Source organism: Poecilia formosa, unplaced genomic scaffold (assembly GCF_000485575.1).
Source record: "Poecilia formosa unplaced genomic scaffold, Poecilia_formosa-5.1.2 Scaffold4, whole genome shotgun sequence".
Lineage (NCBI taxonomy): Eukaryota > Metazoa > Chordata > Actinopteri > Cyprinodontiformes > Poeciliidae > Poecilia > Poecilia formosa.
Window position 1 is genome coordinate 1,449,151 of NW_006799943.1, and position 22,178 is coordinate 1,471,328.

The window sequence follows — 22,178 nt, forward strand, 5'->3', positions numbered from 1 at the left end:
TGCCCATCCCATGTTTGTCTCCCATCGTCTTTCTCCCTTTCTCTTTGACCCCTTCCTGTCACATTGCTTTGAAATAAATGCCACCAGAGTAAACAAAATGTCAAGCAATAATAACGAAAGAAATTCTAGTTAAATTCAAATGGCTGTTCTAATTGTTCTGGCAGCAACACGTCATGTCAAAGAGGATCAGCCCACAATTCAGCAAACATGCACGAAGCAAATTGCTTATGCATTCACATCAAAGCATGACAAAGAAATGCTAAATGATACGTGTTAGAGCTGTAATACCAATACCACACCTAGCCTAGCCTTCCTAGGCCACTCTGCTCGATTCAAATCTCTTGTACGGTCTGGGCTTCCTCCCATTGACTTGGACTCTGCTGGTAGAATTTCTACTGGGCCAATCAGCATACAGGAGAAGTTGATTTTCTGTGCTGTTTTAGAATTGTACTCTCACTGTAGTTTTAGCAATGGCAGCAGAGGAAGCAAAGGAAGTCTTTCAGTCCGTAGTGGCCACACTTTGAAATAATGAATTGACATTAACAGCTGCCTCGTAATTTCCAGAAGCTTCATAGCATCAAACTGGTGCATTACATCATCGTTACGTCACAGCCAAACATTAGCAACTTTAGCAAAATTTAAAACCTCAACAGAATCCACTCCTCCAGGAAGCAATCATTTCTCAATAGCTGAGCGTCCAGACCCTCTGTACCAAGCTCTGTACCAGGTAAAAGTCAGGCCCTGACTTTTACCCGGCTATGTGATACCACGACACTTTTTACTTAACGTATCATATCGTCATAACTTCATACCGGCCCATGCCTAGAAGGGAGTATCGCTGTGGTGTTTGATCAAAATAGGGAGTTATGCCTTAAATATGATCCAACAACCAGGTTTTTTTTTACAAGTTTACATGCCAAATATAAAAATGAATGTTTTTTTTTGTACATTTTTCTGTGTTAGTGAAGAGTGTAGAGTGAATGAACAGTGACATGAGATGTCACACAAAGGCGTGTCCTCAATAAGTCATCAGTGTTGCAGTGTGAAGTTAGTTTGTCTGTCTGATATCAATCAGGGCCCAACACTGAAGCATTTTAAATCACCTGTTGATCAGTCTAATCACTCCTGGAAAATACTAGAAACTAAAGAGAGCTGTTAACAAAATATACTGCACAGATTTTCCATCTATCCATCCATTTTCTATACACCCTTGTCCCTAGTGGGGCCGGGAGGGTTGCTGGTGCCTATCTCCAGCTAACGTTCTGGGTGAGAGGCGGGGTCCCTGGACAGGTTGCCAGGGCAACACAGAGGCCAATTAACCTGACAGTCATGTTTTTGGACTGTGGGAGGAAGCCGGAGTACCCAGAGAAAACCCAGCATGCACAGGGAGAACATGCAAACTCCAAGAGAAAAACCCTGGGCTGGGAATTGAACCCAGAACCTTCTTGCTGCAAGGCAGCAGCTCTACCAACTGCACCACTGTGCAGCCCTGCACAGATTTTATTGCACTTAAATTAAAAAAAATTTAAAATTTAAAAACCTTCGGGGGATTTTACCAAGTTTTTTTTTTTTTTTTTTAATCAATTTTTTCTGTATATTAATCATTTGTCATTTTGTACCAAAGATGCATCCAATCGCAATAAAGCAATGATGTGATTTGAACTTCGTAATTTTTGTGTCATGAACCGATGGCTCGTGTATTGATCACATCAGTCACTGAAGAGCCTGCATAATGTGAACACATTCATCCATGCAAAATGACCTGCTAATGCTAACGTGAGCATAAACACATCAGATTGCAGTTTGCATTTCAGACTAAAATTTAAATGTGACATTGAGTTCCTTAATTCACAGGGTTTCTTTCTCCTGTTTGTCTTTCTAAGTTTGACAGTCCATCCAAATTTCCTCTGATTTCTAACGTGTTCTATCAGTGCAACACATCTGTTGAAGTCCTCAGTTTACACAATAAATCAATAAAAATATCTTGATGATCCTCCTGCATGTTTACTCGTGATAACCAGCTGTACTTGTGACTTGTTTTTTCCTTCGTGTTTGAGTCAAATGAAGGAGAAACAATTGGTCTAAAAGATGTCATTTGAGTATTTCACATGTTCATTCATTCATACACCAAGCTGTAGGCAACTTGAGGTTAAGTGTCATGCCCAGAACATGAGGAAGCTGCAAGCTTCCAACCTTACCGCTGAGCTGCAGGTACAACATCAAGAGGCTTAAACAAAACTCTTCATCAGCTGTCTGAAAACTGGCAGTCACTTCTGCTAACTTATTTCCAGTCTGTCCAAACAGCTGCGGAGCCACAGCCGGGATTCATTGAAGGCTTCGGTGGGTTTGTGAAAATGGACAGCTGAGTGGTGAGCAGCTGCCCCCTCTGCTTCTGACAGCTGACTCTCATCGTCTTCCATCCACCGCAGTAAAGCCTGTTGAACACACAGATAAAATAACTTACAAGAATCAAAGTAAAAATAGTGTGATGATGAATAAACTCTTCCAAAATATGGCAAACTCAAAGTGTGAAGAACACAGAAACCATCCATTTATCAATGACTAAATAAATCATTTCTTGCACCTTGCCGGTCATCTTAATGGAATCTTCTTGGAAGTACAAACATTGTGAGCAGCAATGTTGGCAAAGTTGCGTTAGGGTTTTTTTTAAATGTTTTTTTAGTGTGTGATCCATTTATTTAATAAACACAGATGTACAGGAGAAATGGTTTTCAGTATTGTTAATTAAAAAATAAATAAAAGTAAGAAAATGTGGAGCTTGATACCAGCAGAGGAAAATGTTTCTAAAAGGTTTACAAAAAGAGAGAGAGAGAAAAAAGATACTTATAGTTCTGGGAGAGTCTCTAATCAGCAGATTAACTGGTTATATATAGAACAAACTTCCAGAAAACTGCAAAACAGCTGAAACACTGAGATCCTTTAAATCAAGACTACACAGCCACCTGTTTAGAGTTCTGAAATGGAACATAAACCAACATATTTAATGTGTTTTGATGATTTTAACGATGGCACTTGACAAAATGCAATGTCTGTTACTGGTTTTCACAATTATTGTCTGCATGATGTATTTATGATGGTTTTATGTTTTCATGATGTAAAGCACTCTCAACTGCCTTGTTGCTGAAACGTCAGGTGAGGTGGTCAGAGTTGGGTGAACAAGTGTCATCTAACAAAGATTCAGGTCAGGGAGAAGAAAAAAACGCTGTAGGTAGGTGTGATGCAGATTCTCTCCATCAGCAGAGCGCGTCCTGAATGCTAAGGCCAGTTAACATAGCCACTGATTGATGGATAAACGGTTTTCCTGGAACGGTGAGTTGTTTCTCTGCCATTAGCACATTTAGCAGTGAAGTTGATTACCAGTGCTAAGACCCGCCTCCTGGTTCTGATTGGTCGTTTCTGAGCGCTGCATTTCTCAGCAGCTCAGGAAGGAGGTGGAGGAGACATTATCTGTCTCATGCTACATTGTCACAACATGGTAACACAAATATGTACAAAATAATATTTTTTATAAAAGTTACAATCTGCAGCTTTAAAGCAGGGCAGGGAAATGGATGGAGTTCAAAATAGAGCTTGAATTTGAAATAAATGTTCAAATCCAACATTGTTTTTTTAATTCTATTTTGGAGGATGGGGTTTATGCTTCAAGAATTTATGAAGGAGAAAAGAACAATTTAAGAACAAGATCCTTAAAATGTTTAGAGATAAAAGAAAAAGAAAGACAATGTTACAAATTGTTACATAAAATCCTTCTTGCGGAGTGGAAATATACAGCATTCCGTTAGGGTTCAAAATTCAAGCAGATGTTGAGAAAGAGGTTTTTTAGGATGTACCAGCTCAGCACAGTGAGGTTAAAATTCAGTCTGCCATGTGAACTCAGGCGTGTCAGGGAGCAGAACACCGACCCAGACGCTACCAGAAAACAGGCTGACGTAATCAGAGTTTCTCATCATCATTACAGCATGAAAATGTCTCCTGTACATTGAACAGTTGAGCGTACATTAAGCAGAGTGTAGCTCTACCTTGTATCTGTCAGCAATTTTAAATCCACCTGCGACCTGAAGCTTGTGAAGGCAGATGGGACAGAGGTCCAGTGGTCTACGATCAGACTCCTCCAAGTGGTTCGATCCCTGCATGACACAGTTCATCCACTGGCAGTGCTTTATTCCAAACATGTGGCCAGTCTCATGGGTAATGGTCTGCAACAGCATGTTACATACACCGTATCACAGCAAATTCACAAACAGCAGTAGTGAGATAAAATGACCTGCACTTGAAGCACTGAACACACAAAGACTCAACGCATAATAAACCTGGGAGAGCTCTCTCTAAACATATTTTAGACCTTAAAATGTTGAAGTCATAAAATGTAATTGTCACTTCAGTCTTTGCAATTATTTTCAAAATAGAGTAGTTTTAGAGTACTACTTTTCTGAAATAAATAAATAAAAAACACTGAAAGACATTAAGGTCATTGTAAATGAAAGGAAAAACAGGAGTAGCACATTTCTGACAAAAAAAACTCAGACATTTTTAAATTAATCTCAGAAATTTGCTAGAAAGAAACTTGGAAATTTATGAGCTTCAGAGGTTAAGAATTTTAAACTTTTGGACATTTCCGAGATTTTGTGTTTCAAATAATTGTTTTTGACTGATCTTTTAAATCCCTGGCTGGAGGTCTTAGTTTGATAGGTCTCCAAGCTGTCAGACGTTTCTCCTCCTCCCTCCTGAATGGGCCAATCAGGGGCCAAGTTCAGCTTCCTCAATATGATGTCATCACACAATCGCGTAATGCAACTTCCAGCTGTGTTCTCAGCTGTTCTGCGCTAACTTTTTAATTGATTTCAAGCATGAAAAATGAATATAACTATCACAAGCCAAAAATATGAGTGCAACTGAAAATGGAAATGTGTAAAAATGATTGCATATGCCCAGTAACAACCTTGCAGGATCGAAGCAGCAGAGTGCTGGTGATGGGTGGAGTGTAGTATCCCTGGAACACAGAGTAATCTCCCTGCCTCAGCTGAAGCTTCTTCTTCACCCTCCCAGCATAATTTCTGGAGTAAAAGTGGTCGTCATATCTGGCAAAGCTGAACACACCCATCCCTGATGGGGGTGGAAATTAAGGTCACACTCTATACATTTGAGCACCATCTAGTGGTCGCTGTACATTTTCCTTAATGATGACAAAAAGCTCACCGTCACTGAGAGAAGCCTGACCAAACACAAAGTTCCAGGAGTCTTTTGGGTAGAGGTCAATCATCGTGATTCCAACTATGCAGAAAGCATCTTTTGGTTTTCTTTTCCCCAGAAACCGTAACAAGTCACCTTTGTTTCAAAAAGGAAACAACAAACAGGTCGTGTTTGAAGGGGAAGTATAGGCAACTGACATCGTGAAGCAAAGCTTGGATTAAGAAATATGTCTGAATTACCTGTGAGAATCTGCAGGTTGTGTGAGCTGCTGTTCACCCTAAAGGAGCATCCTGTTTCAGACACACTAACAGCTGGAAGCAACTCAACAGAAAGCCCACAGAAAAAGGCCTGGCAGTAATCTCTGAGCCATTCAACGTACCGGTCTGTCTGGAGTCCCACATCTCCAAAAGAACCTGCAAACAGACAAACACAGTTTGACATTTCAAAAAATATTTTTGCTTAATTGAAACAAACCTATAATAAAAAAAAGTTTTTTGATAAAAAAAAAAATGTTGGGACTACAATGAGATGGTTTCTTGGCCACTTACTTGTAGAAAACACCACAGTGGCAAAATTGTGTTTTTTCAACATTAGTGGATTTTAAAACACAGATGTTACACATTTTTCCATTGGAAATGTACTCAAAACTTTGTTGATACTCTGCTCATGTCGGGGAAAAAAAAAAAAATTCACAATTGCAATGATTCTATTAAATAAGAAATACAGTTTAAATCACATAAATAAGTGTGTCCTCATGATGTCATTAAAAAACGCGCCACGCCTTCGACCTTCTACCACTTCCTATTTTTTTCCGACAGTAGTAACATCCTGCTGTTCATCACACGGCTCTTGTGATGTGAAAAATGTGCTTCCATTGCAGATTTGTGAAATACACTAATGTTGATATGGCCTCAGCAGAAAAACTTTTTAGCAAACATTAGTTTTTTTCTAAATTGGCCTCCTTTTATTAAGCACATTTATTTCTGTAATTTCAATTTGCGCAATTTTATGGTCTTTGGAAGCGCAGCTAGTGTTTCGTAAAATAATACATCAAATTTGTAATATCCCTTGAATTTTTTGACAATCTTCAACCTTCTAAAAAAAAAAAACGCATTTTATGAGAAATTAAAAAAGTTCAAGTCACATTTAGCACAAGCTCACTCACCTATAGTTTGTATGTAAATAGTGCTGTGGCCTGTGTCAGGCGTCTTGCGGTAAGGGTCTCTATAGAAAGCCTCAAAGTCTTGAGGTTCCTCAGGATGAGCAACGATCCAGTCCGAGTCAGAGTGAAGAGTGATGGGCTGGAAGAGAGACCCTCGCTTCCCAGGGTGCAGTCCTTCCTCCAGAAGGCGCCTTTCTCCTTCTGTGTAGTCACTGTATAATTTAGCCACAGCGGGTAATTTAGACACCAAAGCCGAGCGGAGTTTCTCCTCAGAATGCTGGACCACGTTCATCTGTGGGACGGGGATCCGGGGACCAGGGGAGCGAGACAGAATGAAGTTATATCAGAATAATAAAAACAAATTTTTACTGCAGCTAAACCTAGCGTGGTGTAGCAGTGACCCCCACATCTCCTCTCTTTAAGAATTTCTCTACATATTCAATAATGTTACAATAATGTTACAACATAGAAATCTTCCCACACAGCACACAGCTCATCTCAACTGTATATTCATACATATAAAAATAAATATTAAAATAAAAATTGGATGAAAATCCAAATCAATATCCACAAGAGAATAAAATTAATATAATTTGGCTCAGTTCAGTTTCAGACTGATAATATACACTAATTTCACACACAAAACAAAACAAAACAAAAAAAATAGTATCAATGCACTACAGTACCAGATATTATTTTGTCGTGAATTACATAAAAAACAAACCTTTAAAACAGCAGCAAAAGGCACCAATCAGTGGACACAGCGGCTACAGCTCTCAACGTAGAAATCTTCCCACGCTAGTAGAGAAAAAATAAATACTGAGACTACCAAACACACTATATGGAACAAAATCAAACACAGACCTTTTAAAAACAGCTATTATAATCTTAATCTTATATTTCTGGACCTTATTAGCAACTAAATTTAATTTCATAACTGCTAGCTTAGCATACAGGGAGATCGTGGAAACCCCAACTTACCAGCACAGACGGCTCATTTCAACTGTAACAGAGTGAGACGCAGCTGCGCACATGGAGAAGAGGTGCGTCACACCAATTACCGGCCCCCGGTAATGTCGGAAACTTTTCACAACAAAAATAAACAAAAATAACAAAAATAAAGAAATTAGTATAAAAGTAGAAACAGTAAAAATAAAATGTTCCACTGAAAGTTTTTGAGAATGTTCATGTACAATAACAATAACAAGAATAATAATAATAAAATCAACTTGCTACACATAACTGCCATGACATAACACCTTTAAACCTGAGCAGCAGAAACAATATTCCACAATAACATATCCTAGATGACGCCAGCAAGCACTGCTAATCCACCTCATTTGCTTATGCTGCTCCTTTTGTCTGGCTGTATGGTTAGAAAGCTGGGCAGAAAGACGCTGAAGTCGGAGAAGATTTGAACTTCCTTCCCCTCTCTCTTCATAATATGACAGATCATAATATTATGTCTGATTTGTGTATGAAAATTGACAGATACAGAGTTCGTTCAGTTATACAGCTGTTTCTGACTCAGTTAATGGCTGTACATCAAACTACACCTGACTCAGCTACATCGCTAATACTGGTCCAGGTCTACTCATAATACTTTGCACTGTTTTTATGGAAAAGTGTGGCAGAAATTCATTTACCTTTGGTAAAAATTCATATACTTTCTCAGTTTAGGTTTATGCAGTTCACATTTCTTTACACCTGTACACAACATTTACACAGCATATGCTTAAACAGTTATGTACGTGCGCTACAGCTAATTTCACTGTAAAGGTAAATATACCAAGAATGGGTTTTTTATGTAAACTGAAGCTACTAAACACTATGCTTATGTTTAGCGTGTCGCTAGCCTATGCTAATTGGGTGAAATTCCATCGGTTGGCTGGGTAGTGCCTAATTTAACAACATAATGAAACATTTCCTTTCTTCTTCTTGATTGGCGGGTGGGTAAAATGTTTGGTATGCATCACCGCCACCACCTTTCCTTTCTGAAATAGTAGTTTCTATGTAGGTAGAAAGTGTAACTGTAAACAAGGAGCTAGCAGAAGCTCACCATTAACGTCCAGCTGTACCTGATGACGCAATGTAAACACAGAGGCGGAGTCTTAATCAGGCTGAAGTCCGCATCAATCTTGTAGTGTCAAGACCAAAACTTCACTAAGGGGCTATTCCGCTGCATTTAATACTGAAATACAAAGAACTGGATTGTTTTGAATTGAGTACAGGCTCTGTACAAACCTTTATTTATTTTTGTGAAAACTCAAAAACTAGACATTTCAATGTTTTTGTTTTCCCAAATTGGGAAAAAAAAGGTATTTCGTAAATAACATACTATTTAATATGTAATAAGTATAAAATACTATATATTTTTTCTCTTTTTTTAACCATTCTAAGAGTTTGAACTAGATCGGTTAAAGCTGAATAGTCCTTTATTCAAGATCTGAATATGATGCCAACTTCATCGTCTCAGAGAAGCCGCTTTCTGAAGCGGTACTACTAGACGACTTCCTGGTGCCTGGGAATTAGAAGTTTAATATCTTCCTAATTTATCTACTGTTGTGTTTCTTTGAACCACCGCGAGGCTCATATAGCAGCTCGACGCCATAAACGGTGTGAATACGAAAGCGGAAGAAGTGTTTGGCTAAAGTAGTTAGCTGCGGGTCGGTTCGCTCCCTTCTCGCCGTCATGCCTTGAGTTCCCCGAGATTACGCTGCGTGAACGAGAACACTCAGAAGTAGGTTCTGCGGGTTCGCTCAGAGAACACGTCGGAGAACCGAAGAGAGCCGGACTACCCAGTGCGGGGGCTGGTGTGTTAACTGTACCGAACCGGCTCCACTCCCCGAGGCTCCCCGATGAGATTAGTGGGGATGTGCCACTGAGAAATGCTCGTAAAACTAAGCCGCTGTCAAAGCCTCTGAGGGAGACTTCTCAAGCCGGTGCCAAATATCATCCGTGTCAGGCTGCTGAAATGCTGACTGGTAACAGGTAACGGAATGAGTGTCGTCATTTACTGCATTTTATTGAGATGTTATAGTTTCCTCTTGGTCTTATTAAAGACAGTGTGTTCAGATGTGGAACATATGAGTGTGTGGCTCTATTTTTGGTTCTTCTTCCTGCCTCCCCCTTCCCTGCAGTTCCTCCTGTCACACACTCTTGTCCGGTTTCTGCACAGGAAGCGACACCGTAGCGGTGACAGCGCTGAAGACCAGCAGCTGAACCCTCAGGCCAAGAGGTCAGGAGGGGGTCCCTGCCTGCTGGTGTCGGACCTGGACTCGGAGGTTAGCTCTGTGCTTCAAAGGTTCCCTCTCATTCTGCAGCGCATTGCAGAAAGTATTGTTACCATTTTAGTTTTTCCATATTTCGCGAAGGATGCATGATTTTCACAGATAAGTCTGAATTTATATTCAGCCAGCGTCAGTCAATATTTTAAACCAAGAGTGTTCAAAGTGGGGCCCGGGGCCATTCAAGAATAAATTAAATAAATTAGGACAAAAAACTTAAATTCAAATCGTCTTACAAAAATGTTACACTCAATACAAATTTAACATCATCTCCAAGTTCTCTGGTTTCATGGTAACTTCTACTCACTGACTTTACTCTAAAATCCACCTTGGTGCTGTCAAAGCTGCTTCTATAAAATTATTAAAACTTGGTTAAATACAACAAGTGTTTTCAAGAGAAGCATGACCTAGATCCAGATTTTGCTCACTATGAACAAAGTATTTGTTCATTTTTCTTCAGCTGAGCCCAGAATGATGAGCAAATTGCCTTTCATGGAAAACGTTCAAAAATCTGAGGTTTTGGATTTATGATCCCATTCCTATGTACTTTTATTTATTTCCTTTAAATAGTTCATACTTGGTTTGTTGAGAAGGAAAAATAAAATGGCAGCAACACTTTGAGTGATAATTAGTTTGTAGATCCGAAAGTACAATTTTGAAGAACCCCATTTTACCTGTTGTTGGTGATTGTTCTCTGTTTTGGACAATATCACTTTATCAAATCTTTTCAAACATTCCAGACTACAAAATAAGTAGTTAAAGTATGTATGATTCGTGCTGATATTGTATGGGTATTGGCCATTGCTTAAAATTGGAACATCGGTATCGCATCGGAAGTGAAAACATTTCATCAGGACAGCCCAACTTAGACCAATGCTTGCTAAGTTGTCAGATTTTTTGGACTAAAAACATTGAAAACCATTTATCGTCTTCCTTCCATTTCACAAATATTCAAATTTTTTATGTTCATCACATAAAATCCCAATGAAATGCATTTAATCATGGTTTTAAGATGATGTTTGAATACTTTATCACTGTAAATGTAATAAATTTCCTTGGCAGTAGAAACGGTGGACATTTAGAGTGTGTGATACACATATAGTTCTGCTTCTCTCAGGAACTGCACCACTCTCTGATAGAGCTGAGAATATTTTATTTAAAGCCCCGCATCTCCTCCTGCTCTCCCTCCTCTCTGTATGCATCTGCAGTCCTCCAGCAGCGACAGCAGCAACGGAACCAGCAGTCCAGAAAGGGCAGCTGAGGCCAGCGCCGGGCCGAGCGCGCGCCACCAGAAGAACTGCGGCAGACCGGAGCACGAAGACTCGGCTGGCTCCTGGCAGCGCCGTCTCCATGGCCACGGGCAGAGCGCCTCCTACGACCACATCAACAGAGTCCTGCGGGAGGCGCACTTCAGCAGCCTGCAGACCAGAGGGTGGCTGGGCTCGACGTGACCTTTGACCTCTTCTGTTGTCTTATTTAGTGCTGAAACCTTTGACGCTGTCACAGCATCCTGTCGCAGGGTGTCGGGGGTGGAGTCTGGTGTGTGTGTGTGTGCGTGCGTGCATGTGTGTGTGTCGTGTGTGGGAGGTTTAGCAGAGCCGCTCAGCTCGTCTTATCATTGGTTGAGACCATAAGCACATCTACGGCAGTGTATTAGTATCGTAATTAGAAATTTTTTTTTAGATTAATCTCAAATTTTGTTTCTTCTAGAATAAAACAAGTAAATTTCTGATTTTGGAAAGTCGAAAATTTGCTAGAAAAATCTCAGAAATTTTGAGGGTAATCTCAGAAACTTGGAAGTTTTCAGTTTCAAAAATCGAAAACTTTCAACATTTGAAACTCAGAAATGGCCCTGATAACGACGTCGTACACATCCGCCTTTCCATGGCCTGGCCACTGTGTCTTTTTTTTTTTCTCGTGTTGTGTTGATGTGTGTGTGTGTGTGTGTGTACGCACCCTGTGCACTTTATCAAGAAGTATCATTCTTTTTACATGTGTGCGTTGGTGCATGGACATTCTTCATTGGTGCTAATAACAGAAGTGTGACGATAATCCAAGGTGCTTGTGAACTGAAATAAAGGTATTATGCACTTTACTCCAGTTGGCTGCATGTTTCTAAATAGGAAGCTGGTCATTTTCAAAAATGAATGGCTGGTGACATTTTCATGGCATAATTTAATAACAGCATGGTATTGACATGCATAATGTGATCTAAAAGTGTTTATTTAAAACAAAAAATGTTGGTAAAATAACATTGAAAATTGGTTTAATATTACATTTTAATACAGAGACTAAAGGAAAATACACATTGCTTTATGCTAACATCAAGGATACATATATCAGTAAAATGTTTTAGTCCCCATAACATTTGCATAATCACAGCAAAGCGTGCTGCTTTATCACAGCACAGGAGGCTTTTCCAGCACATCTTTAATAAACAACACAAAATAGTTTATCCACAACATAATAAAGATATTACGAAGGCCTCACGAGGTTTCCCTTTTCACCCAAAACTTTGCTTTTCTTTCTCCTGTGTCACCAATAGATGTCACTAAAACGAAGCTGTGATTGAATGAAGCCTTCCCACGCTGTGAAGTGGAAGAATCTTTTCATTGTGTTGATTTTGATTGTTTTTTTCTATAAATTCACCTTTGCTTAATTCTTTATTCAGACATTTTAAATCTGAAGAAAGGATTGGAGGATTTCGTTTCCAGCTGATTAACAACAATCAGCTAGAAAAGAAACTGAAATATTTCCTTCCAACTTCAACTGTTGTTCTAAATTGGTTTATTTCACAAGACTGCAATGGAAGCACTTTTTTTCCCTCTCATCACACTAGTCACATTCTTTTTACATGCGCCGGATGTTGCCGCAGGCGCAAACCACGAAGAAGACGACAGGAAGTGGTAGGAGGATGTTCCCAGGAATGACTAAACACTTTGTTCAACTTGAAGTTATTCTTAAATCTTTTTATGGATAAAATGATTCTGTGACTTTTTTCTGTCTTTTTTATCTGCTCACATGCACATGGCTGCACATAACCACAACATATAAGTACATCAGTCTACACAATCCAAACGTCAGAGAACTTTTGGTTTTAAAGGCATACATTTTTAAACCTTGAATGTAGGTAACTACAACATGCCATGCTAAGCTAACTGTTCAGCTAAAACCTCACTTCAAATTTGATGTGATGTTTTGGTATTTGACACAAGAGCGCACACAATTATTTAAAGCAGCCTGAAAGAACTTTATTTCATGCATCATGGCTAATTTTATATGCGTTCCTCTTAAATATTTAAGTTAAGAGTTCAACTTGAGCAGCAATAAATAAGCACTGAATCGGTTGTGCTGTAACTAAAGTACAGCATGTTTTATTGTTCAGCAGCATGGCTTGTATTCACTGAAGCAGTTTATTTTCACATAAAGTTGTACTGCACTTTACTGTAGTCTGTAAATGTAACGTGACATTTGAAGAGACTGCAGATGCTTCAAACACTTGTCCCATCACAGGTTCAAAACCTCAAATATGAAAAATAATCCATTCAATTTTAAATCATGCACATTACAACCTTTCAACTACAATTACCCAGACATTTTCCTCATGTAAAGAAAAATTCACACCCACATAACAGCTTAGTAACAAAACATATGGAAGACTAATTTCATTCCAAGGTTTGAGGTTAAAAGAAAAGCATCTGTAGTGCAAATCACAAATAGGGGGTTCCCTTAAAGGTTCACAACATGCACCAGAGGTGTTGGTCGTTACTTCAAAAGAAAGAAAAAAAAAAGAATCCTGAGATAAAGCAACCATGAGCTGTAAAACAATCTTTGTTCTCTGAATCTCTGATTCTGTGCTTACTGCCTTTCAACATTGTAAGGCATGTTTATATCCTGTTATTTCATAAAACCTCAGATGTTATAATACTTCACAGAAAATAAACCTAAGGCATCAAAGTTTGCAGACCCTCAGCCTCCCATCAGGACAGACATGCTTCTCTGTAGTTTTCCAAGTCAGAATCTTGGCTGAGTTTGTTGTTGAAAGCAGCAAATAGACAAAAAAAAAAGTTAATCTAACAGGGACAATGTTCAGGCATAATAATATGACCCTTGTCAAGTAGTGTGTTCATCAGCCACAACCAGTTAAGCCATGGACTCAAATGACTGGTCTAACTAGACCCCAGAAGGTGTGCTTTGGTGTCTGGCATCAAGATCCTTTAAAGCACAGGTGTCAAACTCCGGTCCTCAAGAGCTTTTAGACTCTGCTTCAAAACACCTGAAGTCACATTTTTAGGTCATTCTGAAGAACTTGACTCCATACAGAGGATGTAGTTTAGCCATTGATTCAGATGTGTTGGACAGCGGACACATTTAAAAGTTGAAGGATGCTGGCCCTTGAGGACTTCACTCTGACAGCCTCAAAGGAATTTTGAGCCTAGAAACCTTTGAATTGTTGACGATGAGAAACAAATTACGATAGTTTTCCACAGTTGTCAAAAAGAATAAGACATTTTAAAAAGTGTTGACACCAATAGAGGCTCTTGAGTCAGGCCTGCTAGAACAGAAGACACTTCTACATATGGATACTGAAAAATGCCTGTTCCAGCACCATCTTCATGCCTTTTACTCAACATGGTTGCTGAGTAAAATGGGATGATCCTGAGAAAAATGGACAGAACTCAGTTCATGCTAGTCCTACAAGCAAACAGCCCGATCGATAAGGCATCTGTAGGTGTTTGTGAGGATAAAGTTTACCAGGTACTACTAGGTATCACTTATAGCAAAATCAGTATCGGCCAAAATCGGACTCGGTAGGTCAAGCTTTTTAAAGATTGGTGATTGGCCAGAAATGTGCAATCAATGCACCCTTAAAAATTCATGTAGGTGGTCATAATGTTATGCCTGACTAGTTGTACATGGAATAAAGTTATAAGTTGTTAAAATAAAAATTAAGTTAAAATAACCCTTTTTGAAAGGCTATATATTTGACATCGGCATAGAACAGAAGTGTAGCAGGTAGTCAAGAGTTGAGAAAGGAGAAAACGGACACTGGTTCTGGATCCGATGAGACAGGCCTGCAGCCTGAAGGTTCCTCCTCTCTGTTTTCAATCCAAACCACGGAGGAGTTCTGTGAACATTCAGCGTTAAGTCCAGTTTGAGTCACACTCGAGCTCTCGTCTGTCTTGTTGGACTCTGCGTGTGGGTTGTCTCGTCCGTACAGTGCCACCCCCCTGGTCACCAGCTCCATCCCACTAAACAGACTCAGGCTGCTCTGATTGGCCGGCACACTCTCGGGTTCAGAGGTAAGAGAGGGACTTTCTTTGTCGATAAGCTCTGGGTCTCCAGCAGTCCTGACTGACTCGACCTTATTGCTGGTCAGATCGTCCATTTGCTCCAATGTCGAGCATCTCCAAGTCTCATCCAGACTGGAAGATGAAGATGGGAGATTTTGCGGTTGGATGATGCTGGACGAGAGCTCAGACTCATTAGGTCCAGAAAAGGTGTCGGCTGAGTTTGTTGCTTCTGAGCTCTCCAAGTGTGCAGAGGGGTGACACTGATTAGACGTTGCCCGATGGCTGCCCTGCGCCGCGTTTTGTCTGGTGGCGTGTTGCGGTCCGCCCATCAGAGCCTCAAACTGTCGCAGAATCTGGAGAGAGACGATAAGCATTCCACCTAATCTCAAACCCTTTTGACCTCTCAGCCCTTCCCTTCCCCGTCTTCCTCTCTTACCTTGGTAGCCTTGTTGGCCACCGGTCCTGGAGGGCCCTCACTGAGTTGGCAGAGTCTGAGCTGAGTCGCTCTGAATGTTTGCTCCAGAGCAAGAAGGTCGGAGGTCATGAGGCAGGCGACAGCACACAGAGCCCGCTGCAGGATTAGAGAACCACAGGTTTACAGGAAGAACAACTCCTCACAGCAGACTGAAGGCTTGTCAGAAGGAGTGCACCGATCTTTAAACAGCCTGACCTGCTCATTCCGATTTTGGAATCGGAATAAGTGACGTTTCAGACAATCAAGTTGGCATCAGTGGGGTGTCACCACCCTGATTAAAAGCCATGATCAGGGAGCCTTCAAAATGTGTCTGAAACACTACAAATTACATCACTTAACTAAGTCACTGCCGTTCAAATGCAACATACGTCAACGTTAGGGTCGTTTTCACAAGCTTGAACAAAAAATGGACTCAACCTTCGTTAGGTACATTTATTTCACCTTTTCTCTCCCTCTGCTTCGGACAGTCGCCTCTAGTTTTTCTTCACTCCTGAGAGCAACGCAGTGGACAGTAGCAAACTTTGCAGCCAGACAGGCAAGAGCCGACAGGGTCTTGCCTGGGCTGGTTTTTGAAAAATAAAATAACTTTAAATGCTTCATAATATTTAACTTCATGGTGGCTTTTATTTTACGCCACTATCAGTTACATGTAGAAGAAACCCTGGATTTGATCGATAGATTAGATCGGTTTCTAAAGAATTGACCCGTCACCAATCTCCCAAAATGAAGGAAGTCGGGGTCGATTGATCAGTGCACCCCTGCCTCTCTGTGAGGTGTTTCTATTACCATCTTAACCGTGTATGATAGATCTTGAAGCTTGCTTGAGAGCAACTCCACCACAACTTCACAATTAAGAGTAGAACACCTGAGAAGGAGGGAAAGAGACGTTATTGTAGACGACAAAGAGAGAGAGAGAGAGAGAGAGAGAGCAGCTTGAAGAAGAAGAGAAGCACAGACTCTTTCAGGAAGTGTTGACTCTCCTCTCTGGTCAGGAAAACTTTGGATCCTTCGGTCAGTCTGCTGATCAGAGCCATCTCCTGACCACAGTCCCCCAGCTGCAGCGCTTCGGTCCTACATGTGGAGAGCAAGGCTTTTACAGAGCAATCCACTACAATGCAATTTTAACATCTTGTTGGTTTGGTTCAGCTGCAGTCCAAGCATTTTGGGTCTCATGAAGGTGGATTTATCTGAGCAAAAGCTAGATCACCGGGGCAACCAGAGCAGAGGCTGTTCTGTGCCAGTTCCAAGAAGAACCACACAAGAAGCTGAAGAGGCGAGCATGACGCGGTTCCCCTGGTAGATCTGTCTATAAAACATGACTCATTAAAATTCACAACATTTTAAAGTGGGGAAGCCGGTTAAAGACGAGCTGGACACAGAGAGCTTCAGTGGGGAAAAAAACCCTGACAGCCACTGGAATAAAAAGAACTCTTATGTTACTGAAAGAAAGAAATGAGTTATTATTCACAAAATATTCAGAGAAATAAAAGTGTTTGAGTTATTAGGTTTCAAATAGGGGTGATTGACAGGGACTGAACATTTTATCATTATGATCATGACAACAGTGATACAAAAATGTTTCAGGTAACTGCATGGCGCAACATTCAAAGCACCATGTTGAAAAACATTCACATGTGATATAAGCGTCTTCGGGACGCCGCTTGCTTAAGAATGATTTATGTCACTAAAATGATTAAATGAAACATCATTTAATCATTTTTTCAAATTTACTGATATTTATTGATGCTCTGGTGGAAAAAAAAAACAGAGAACTTTTTTTAAACATTAATTGAAATTTATGGTCACAATGTTAAATCAAAAATTTTCACAATAAATAATAAACGATACGATTAAAAAGTAAGTTTTTTTTAAGTTTCACTTTCAAATGGAGGACTTGGACTTGAATGAGCACAATGCAGACAACAAAAGTAACAGTGGAAAAACTCAGAGACGTCATGCGTTATTTTATATTTATTTTATTTTTTTATATTATATTTAGAATTCCTAAGTGCACTTTCTGAACCATTTGAAAGGTTTGTTTCAGTTTATTTTTTGAATGTTTGATAAAAGAAGCCTACCCACTAATTTGATCAGCTTCAGTTTCTTTATTATTTATTTTACATTGATTGTTCTATTCTTTATTACACTGATAGAATAAATTAAAGTTGTTTTTACATGTTTGTTAGATTGTAAAGTTGTTGCTGTATTTCAGTGTGCTGTATTGGTGCAGAGTTAGCAAATGAATTGGTAATCAAGTACATTTATGTCTATCTAAAAAAAGAAACGTTTTAAGTCAATGTCAGGTTTTTCTGTACCAGATTGGTATCGGCCGATACTAAACCGATAATACTTCCAATAACTTCAGTATTGGAAGTGAAACAAGTGGATCGGTGAGTATCTAGTAAGTATCAGTCAACAGTAGAGGTTCAGGCTTGTCCTGAGCAAGTTTGCGCTTAAAAAAAAAAAAAAGCCCAGTTTTTCATAGTTTACCCCCAAAAAACTCCTAAACGTGGTTAAACAATGAAAACAGATGTGTGTGCTTTTCCCTAGTTTTACCTCCACTAGGTCTGGATTTCAACACAGATGCTGATGGAATAAAATGTGACCAAATATAGTTAGAAGAGTTCTGCTGATGTGGAGACACATATTCACTCCGTATGTAAAACTCAGTTAAAAACCACAGCAACAACATGTCCAGCTAACGGATTTTAACAGCAGCTACTGACCGTTCAGAGGGGTCTCCGTTACTCTCTCTGCTGGCTCCTGATTGGCTCCTGCTGCCAGCTGACTTGCTGCCAGCAGAAGCTCTGCTGTTGGCGGCCATGTCCTGTGAGGAGTTGTGAGAGGAGCCGTTGCTGCTGTCCGTCTCTTCCCATCCGCCCCCCACCTGCCCCGGGCATCGCTGGCTGGCTGTGGCGGTGAGGGGACACACAGAGAAGGGATTTATTTATCTTTACGTTACCATGCCGCCAGGGCTGCATCGGCTTAGAAAAAGCAGAAAGTTGGTTTATTGCCTAAACTGCTGCACTGTTCCACAGATTGGGACTTTGACTGGGTCGTTCTAACACATGAATATGCTGTATCTTCATCGTCGTTGTCCACATCGCAATTATTCACCACGACAACAGAAACAAATACACTGACTTCGTGGCTGCAACGTGGCGAAAACACTGAGAGGCTGAAGGAGTAATAATTTAACTAACAACACAAATGTCTCACCTTTCGGTCTGCGAGTGGGCAGGTTATAAGCGCACGCTGCCACGGCAACCTCTATGGGCGCGGATGGCGCCACGACGGCCCGGTAGTGGTTCTCATGCAGGCGGATGCCCTGGTGCTCAGTGGGGGGAAGGACGGCGCTGGCCACCACCTCAGCAGCCTTCTGGATCTTATCCAACAGGGTGTCATTGCCTACACACACACACACGCGTGCGCACACACACACACACACACACACACAGAGAGACACAGCTTCAGCTGGAGAACGTTCCACAGACTGAACAACAAACTGCAGTCCCTCACCTGTCCCCTGCTTCCCCGGACTGTACCCAAATCCCTGCAACCCCGACCTTTGGGAGCCTGCTGACCCCATTCCTAAAAGGAAACAAACACACTGACGAGTGTTTGTTTCTGAGGTGAAACATAACAAAGCTCTTTTTTTTAAAATAGCACATATACTAACCCACAGATGCTGGGCCTGTGGTGTGAGGAGCGATGCTGTCTTTGGTGGAAACTGCATCTGTAAAAAGTAAACGGGCCACTTCCTGTAAAGAAAACAGTTCAAACTTACAGTCAATGGAATCAAAATCCCTTTATTGTGAAAGAAAGCACAATGACATCTAAAAAAACAGCAGCTCTGGATGGCAGTGCAAATACATAAATAAATGAATACATAATTGTATTTAAATTAGCAGTATTATGTATTTTTCAGGCACATTGTGCCATTTTATAGCACAATCAAGTAGCTATGTTACCTTCAGTTGTAATAAAAATTATGCATTTAAAATTTGACTTTGTAATTTAACGCCTTGAAATTGGGCCTCTGTCTCTTTAAAAACTCTCGTTCTTCCTGAAACTCCACCTTCAGGAAGTCGTCACAACATGACTCCTCTATTAACCCTTTAACCATGTTTTTACCAGCATCTCACTGAGAAGTAGCTCCTATAATGAGATCAGCTGATAAGCAGTTCCACCAGCTGCTTGCTAATTGCTGCTGGCTAGTCTGAAGGAGCTGAGTGGGATGCTCCATCATCTTTCTGCAGCCGTTGTAACAGTCAGATGATATCCTGCATCTCACCTGTGCTGCACTCCTCACTTTCTGGTACAGAGCCGTGCCGTGGACGGGGTCCGGAGCGCCGCTGTAAACTGAAAGGCAAGTTTACAGAACGTAAACAACCTGCTGCGGTTCAGGAAGTACGTGGAACCTGAAGCTCCTGAAAACATCGAGGTGCGGGGCGGGACTCACTCGACGCCTGCTGGATGAAGGTGGAGTTCCTTCTGAGTTCCGTGAGGAAGTGCTTTGAGCCGTGTCCACACAGATGGATGAAGATCTTCAGCACCTAGTTGGGAGGAGAGGAGAGGCATCAGGAACCGAGGGGACAGGGAGGCGCGGCTGGCGCCGGTCGCTCTCACCTTCAGTTTGACGTGACACGACTCCACCTGAAGCCTCTCCAGGAGATATTCCAACAAACACTGGCCATAACCGGACGACTCGTGGCAGATTTCTAACAGCGGGGTTAAAGGTCAAAGGTTCGTTTTGATAAAGAGCAGCATCCTCTACATGAGCACAGCTTGAAAATAATCTAAAACATCAAACATAACATTTCATCAGAGCTTTTCTAAAAAATAAAAAAAAATCTGCAAAGTGTGGCAGGCATTTGTATTCATCTCCCTTTACGCAGATTGCATGAAATCTAGGGCTGGACAATAAATAAATGACAATATATATTGTGATAGGCCCATGATCAATATCAACAGATATTGATAGAATACTCAATAATTTCACTGAACTCCAATTCAGAACTGCACAGCATTCTGGGGGATGTAGGCAGGGGAAAGGCTTTAGTTGCTCAACCTCTCACATTAACTTACTTACTCTTTGGTTACCTAGCAACAACCTGTTGAGTAACTTGCGCAGCAGCAGTTTCATGTTTTGCCACCATGCCTCAGAACTGCTTAAAAAACAAAAAAACAACGGTGTGGAGAGAAAACTGGATAAATCATGACAGGTCACGCTACCGTCTTGGCAGTATGTCAAATATTTAAAACAAAATACTAATCAATAATTGTGGATATTGATTGACATGAAACCCTTATATCGTGATAAGTTCAGCTGTATAATCCAGTCCTACCAAAATCAGTTTCTATTTTATTAAACACTGTACTGAACCTTTCCCCCCCCCCAAAAAAAAACAGAGTCCTGTAGACAAAGGGTGATCAATGTGTGGCCCGCAGGCAAATTATGGGCCCAAACATGTCAATGAAAACTATTCAATTCATCATCATAATGTGGAAAGAGGATGAGCAACTGTTGACCGACTAAAACATTAATAAAGACGCAGCAAAGAGGCCACCAGCTCTGGAGGAGCTGCAGAGACAAACACATCAGATGGGAGAATCTGTCAGTTAAGTTAATACGAGTGGCAGAATGAGATTCATTGTTGGAAGGAAGCAACTGTTAATAGTTTGCCACAAAACATGTAGGAAACAGAATGCATTATGGTCAAATCGGGCCAAAACTGACTTTTCTGGCCTCCATGTAAAAACACTTTGCAGTGGTAAATCTGCATAAAGGTGAAACCATGGTGGTGGCAGCATCTTCCTATACTATTCTTCTGCAAAGACATTAAAGAATAGTTCTGACTTTAATTTGTAAAAAAAAAAAAAAAAAAAAAATAGAGAACCCCCCCACCACCCCAGAAATGTAATATTTTTCTTAATGTTAGCCGTTAACATAAAATCCACTCCAAAAAATATCCATACAAGTCTGGGGTGTCACTATGATACCGCTGTATTGTGCAAGGACTCAGAGGGTGTGAATACTTTGATGTTGAGTGGAACCGTGTAGCACTGAAGACTCTGAGATCTTGAAAATAAACCTGCAGGAACCCAACAGCCAGACAAGGATACTTCCAATCTCCTGGAAAAGGTAGCCAGGACAGGGAGTTTCATCATCTGCAGTTGCCTTCATCAAGGTGGGGATCTAAAATTATTATTATTATTATTATTATTATTAGGATATTAACACACAGGAGCCAGAAAAGTCATTAATAGTAATATAGTAACACAGTGACTTTCAGCTCTAACAAAATAAGATATGTCAAGATAAACTTGTTTATTTAGGTGTTTAGCTTGAACGCTAGCAATAAGAAACTACAAGCAGGATAAAGCATTAAAGGAGAGCAAGTTAGCATTAGCTCCTACTTGTCATCTTCCTGTAGTGTGTTTAACTGCTCGGTCATCATTCAACACAAGTTAAATTCACTTACTTTCTGCAGGAAAGATAAACGTTCCATAAATGCTGCCATGATTTCGCAGTCCTAGCTGCGTGTCACTCATTTTCCGGCTAATCTGGGAAGGCGGGGTCAACATTGACAGACAGCCAATCTTAAGGCAGTAAATAGAATACTTCACGTCTATTCGCGTACTGACGCCTTCTCAGCATGGGAATCAGCGAATCAGGTAGAAGGAAAGGCTCCTGGCCCATAACGTTTTTACAGGCATCATTTTGACTGACAGCTATGTGAGCCAAT

At 40.6% G+C, this 22,178-nt stretch overlaps 3 protein-coding genes across 6 annotated transcripts; 1 reads left to right on the forward strand and 2 right to left on the reverse strand.

The window, feature by feature from the left end:
- Window positions 1-1,563: 1,563 nt before the first annotated feature.
- amz2 (archaelysin family metallopeptidase 2) lies at window positions 1,564-8,485 on the reverse strand. 3 transcript variants are annotated; one of them, XM_016674997.1, is made up of 9 exons: window positions 7,355-7,480; window positions 7,098-7,171; window positions 6,377-6,665; window positions 5,591-5,624; window positions 5,451-5,488; window positions 5,218-5,346; window positions 4,961-5,124; window positions 4,041-4,217; window positions 1,564-2,435 (listed from the first exon to the last, which is right to left on the reverse strand). In XM_016674997.1, the coding sequence occupies exons 3-9, from the start codon at window positions 6,663-6,665 to the stop codon at window positions 2,277-2,279; spliced, it is 990 nt and encodes a 329-aa protein (XP_016530483.1). In that variant the 5' UTR covers window positions 7,098-7,171; window positions 7,355-7,480; the 3' UTR covers window positions 1,564-2,276. The 3 variants fall into 3 exon arrangements, with proteins under 3 accessions (XP_016530483.1, XP_007559304.1, XP_007559296.1); XM_007559242.2 differs by lacking the exon at window positions 7,355-7,480 and adding an exon at window positions 8,433-8,485 and having other exon boundaries at window positions 5,451-5,624; XM_007559234.2 differs by having other exon boundaries at window positions 5,451-5,624.
- A 330-nt stretch (window positions 8,486-8,815) lies between these two features.
- Window positions 8,816-11,755, forward strand: LOC103142936 (protein FAM104A). Its single transcript, XM_007559261.2, has 3 exons — window positions 8,816-9,364; window positions 9,552-9,657; window positions 10,869-11,755. Exons 1-3 carry the CDS (start codon window positions 9,348-9,350, stop codon window positions 11,109-11,111), a joined length of 366 nt encoding a protein of 121 aa, XP_007559323.1. The 5' UTR covers window positions 8,816-9,347; the 3' UTR covers window positions 11,112-11,755.
- tepsin (TEPSIN adaptor related protein complex 4 accessory protein) lies at window positions 11,574-22,020 on the reverse strand. Of its 2 annotated transcripts, XM_007559272.2 has the most exons (13): window positions 21,915-22,020; window positions 21,556-21,628; window positions 20,059-20,150; window positions 19,892-19,985; window positions 19,724-19,791; window positions 19,109-19,190; window positions 18,949-19,020; window positions 18,649-18,837; window positions 18,156-18,339; window positions 16,387-16,500; window positions 16,216-16,294; window positions 15,391-15,525; window positions 12,486-15,307 (listed from the first exon to the last, which is right to left on the reverse strand). In XM_007559272.2, exons 1-13 carry the CDS (start codon window positions 21,951-21,953, stop codon window positions 14,681-14,683), a joined length of 1,848 nt encoding a protein of 615 aa, XP_007559334.1. In that variant the 5' UTR covers window positions 21,954-22,020; the 3' UTR covers window positions 12,486-14,680. The 2 variants fall into 2 exon arrangements, with proteins under 2 accessions (XP_016530491.1, XP_007559334.1); XM_016675005.1 differs by lacking the exon at window positions 21,556-21,628 and having other exon boundaries at window positions 11,574-15,307; window positions 21,915-21,999.
- Between the last annotated feature and the right edge of the window lie 158 nt (window positions 22,021-22,178).

Excerpts from the sequence above, each read along its gene's own strand:
- amz2 (XM_007559242.2), bottom strand. The coding sequence starts at position 6,665 with ATGAACGTGGTCCAGCATTCTGAGGAGAAACTCCGCTCGGCTTTGGTG. Across the intron at positions 4,218-4,960 it reads TGCTGCTTCGATCCTGCAAG|ACCATTACCCATGAGACTGG; the intron begins GTTGTTACTGGG and ends ATGCTGTTGCAG. Across the intron at positions 2,436-4,040 it reads AAATTGCTGACAGATACAAG|GCTTTACTGCGGTGGATGGA; the intron begins GTAGAGCTACAC and ends TGTGTTCAACAG.
- LOC103142936 (XM_007559261.2), top strand. Across the intron at positions 9,658-10,868 it reads TGTCGGACCTGGACTCGGAG|TCCTCCAGCAGCGACAGCAG; the intron begins GTTAGCTCTGTG and ends ATGCATCTGCAG.
- tepsin (XM_007559272.2), bottom strand. The coding sequence starts at position 21,953 with ATGGCAGCATTTATGGAACGTTTATCTTTCCTGCAGAAA. Across the intron at positions 16,501-18,155 it reads AACGGAGACCCCTCTGAACG|GACCGAAGCGCTGCAGCTGG; the intron begins GTCAGTAGCTGC and ends CTCCACATGTAG. Across the intron at positions 15,308-15,390 it reads TGGCCAACAAGGCTACCAAG|ATTCTGCGACAGTTTGAGGC; the intron begins GTAAGAGAGGAA and ends GTCTCTCTCCAG.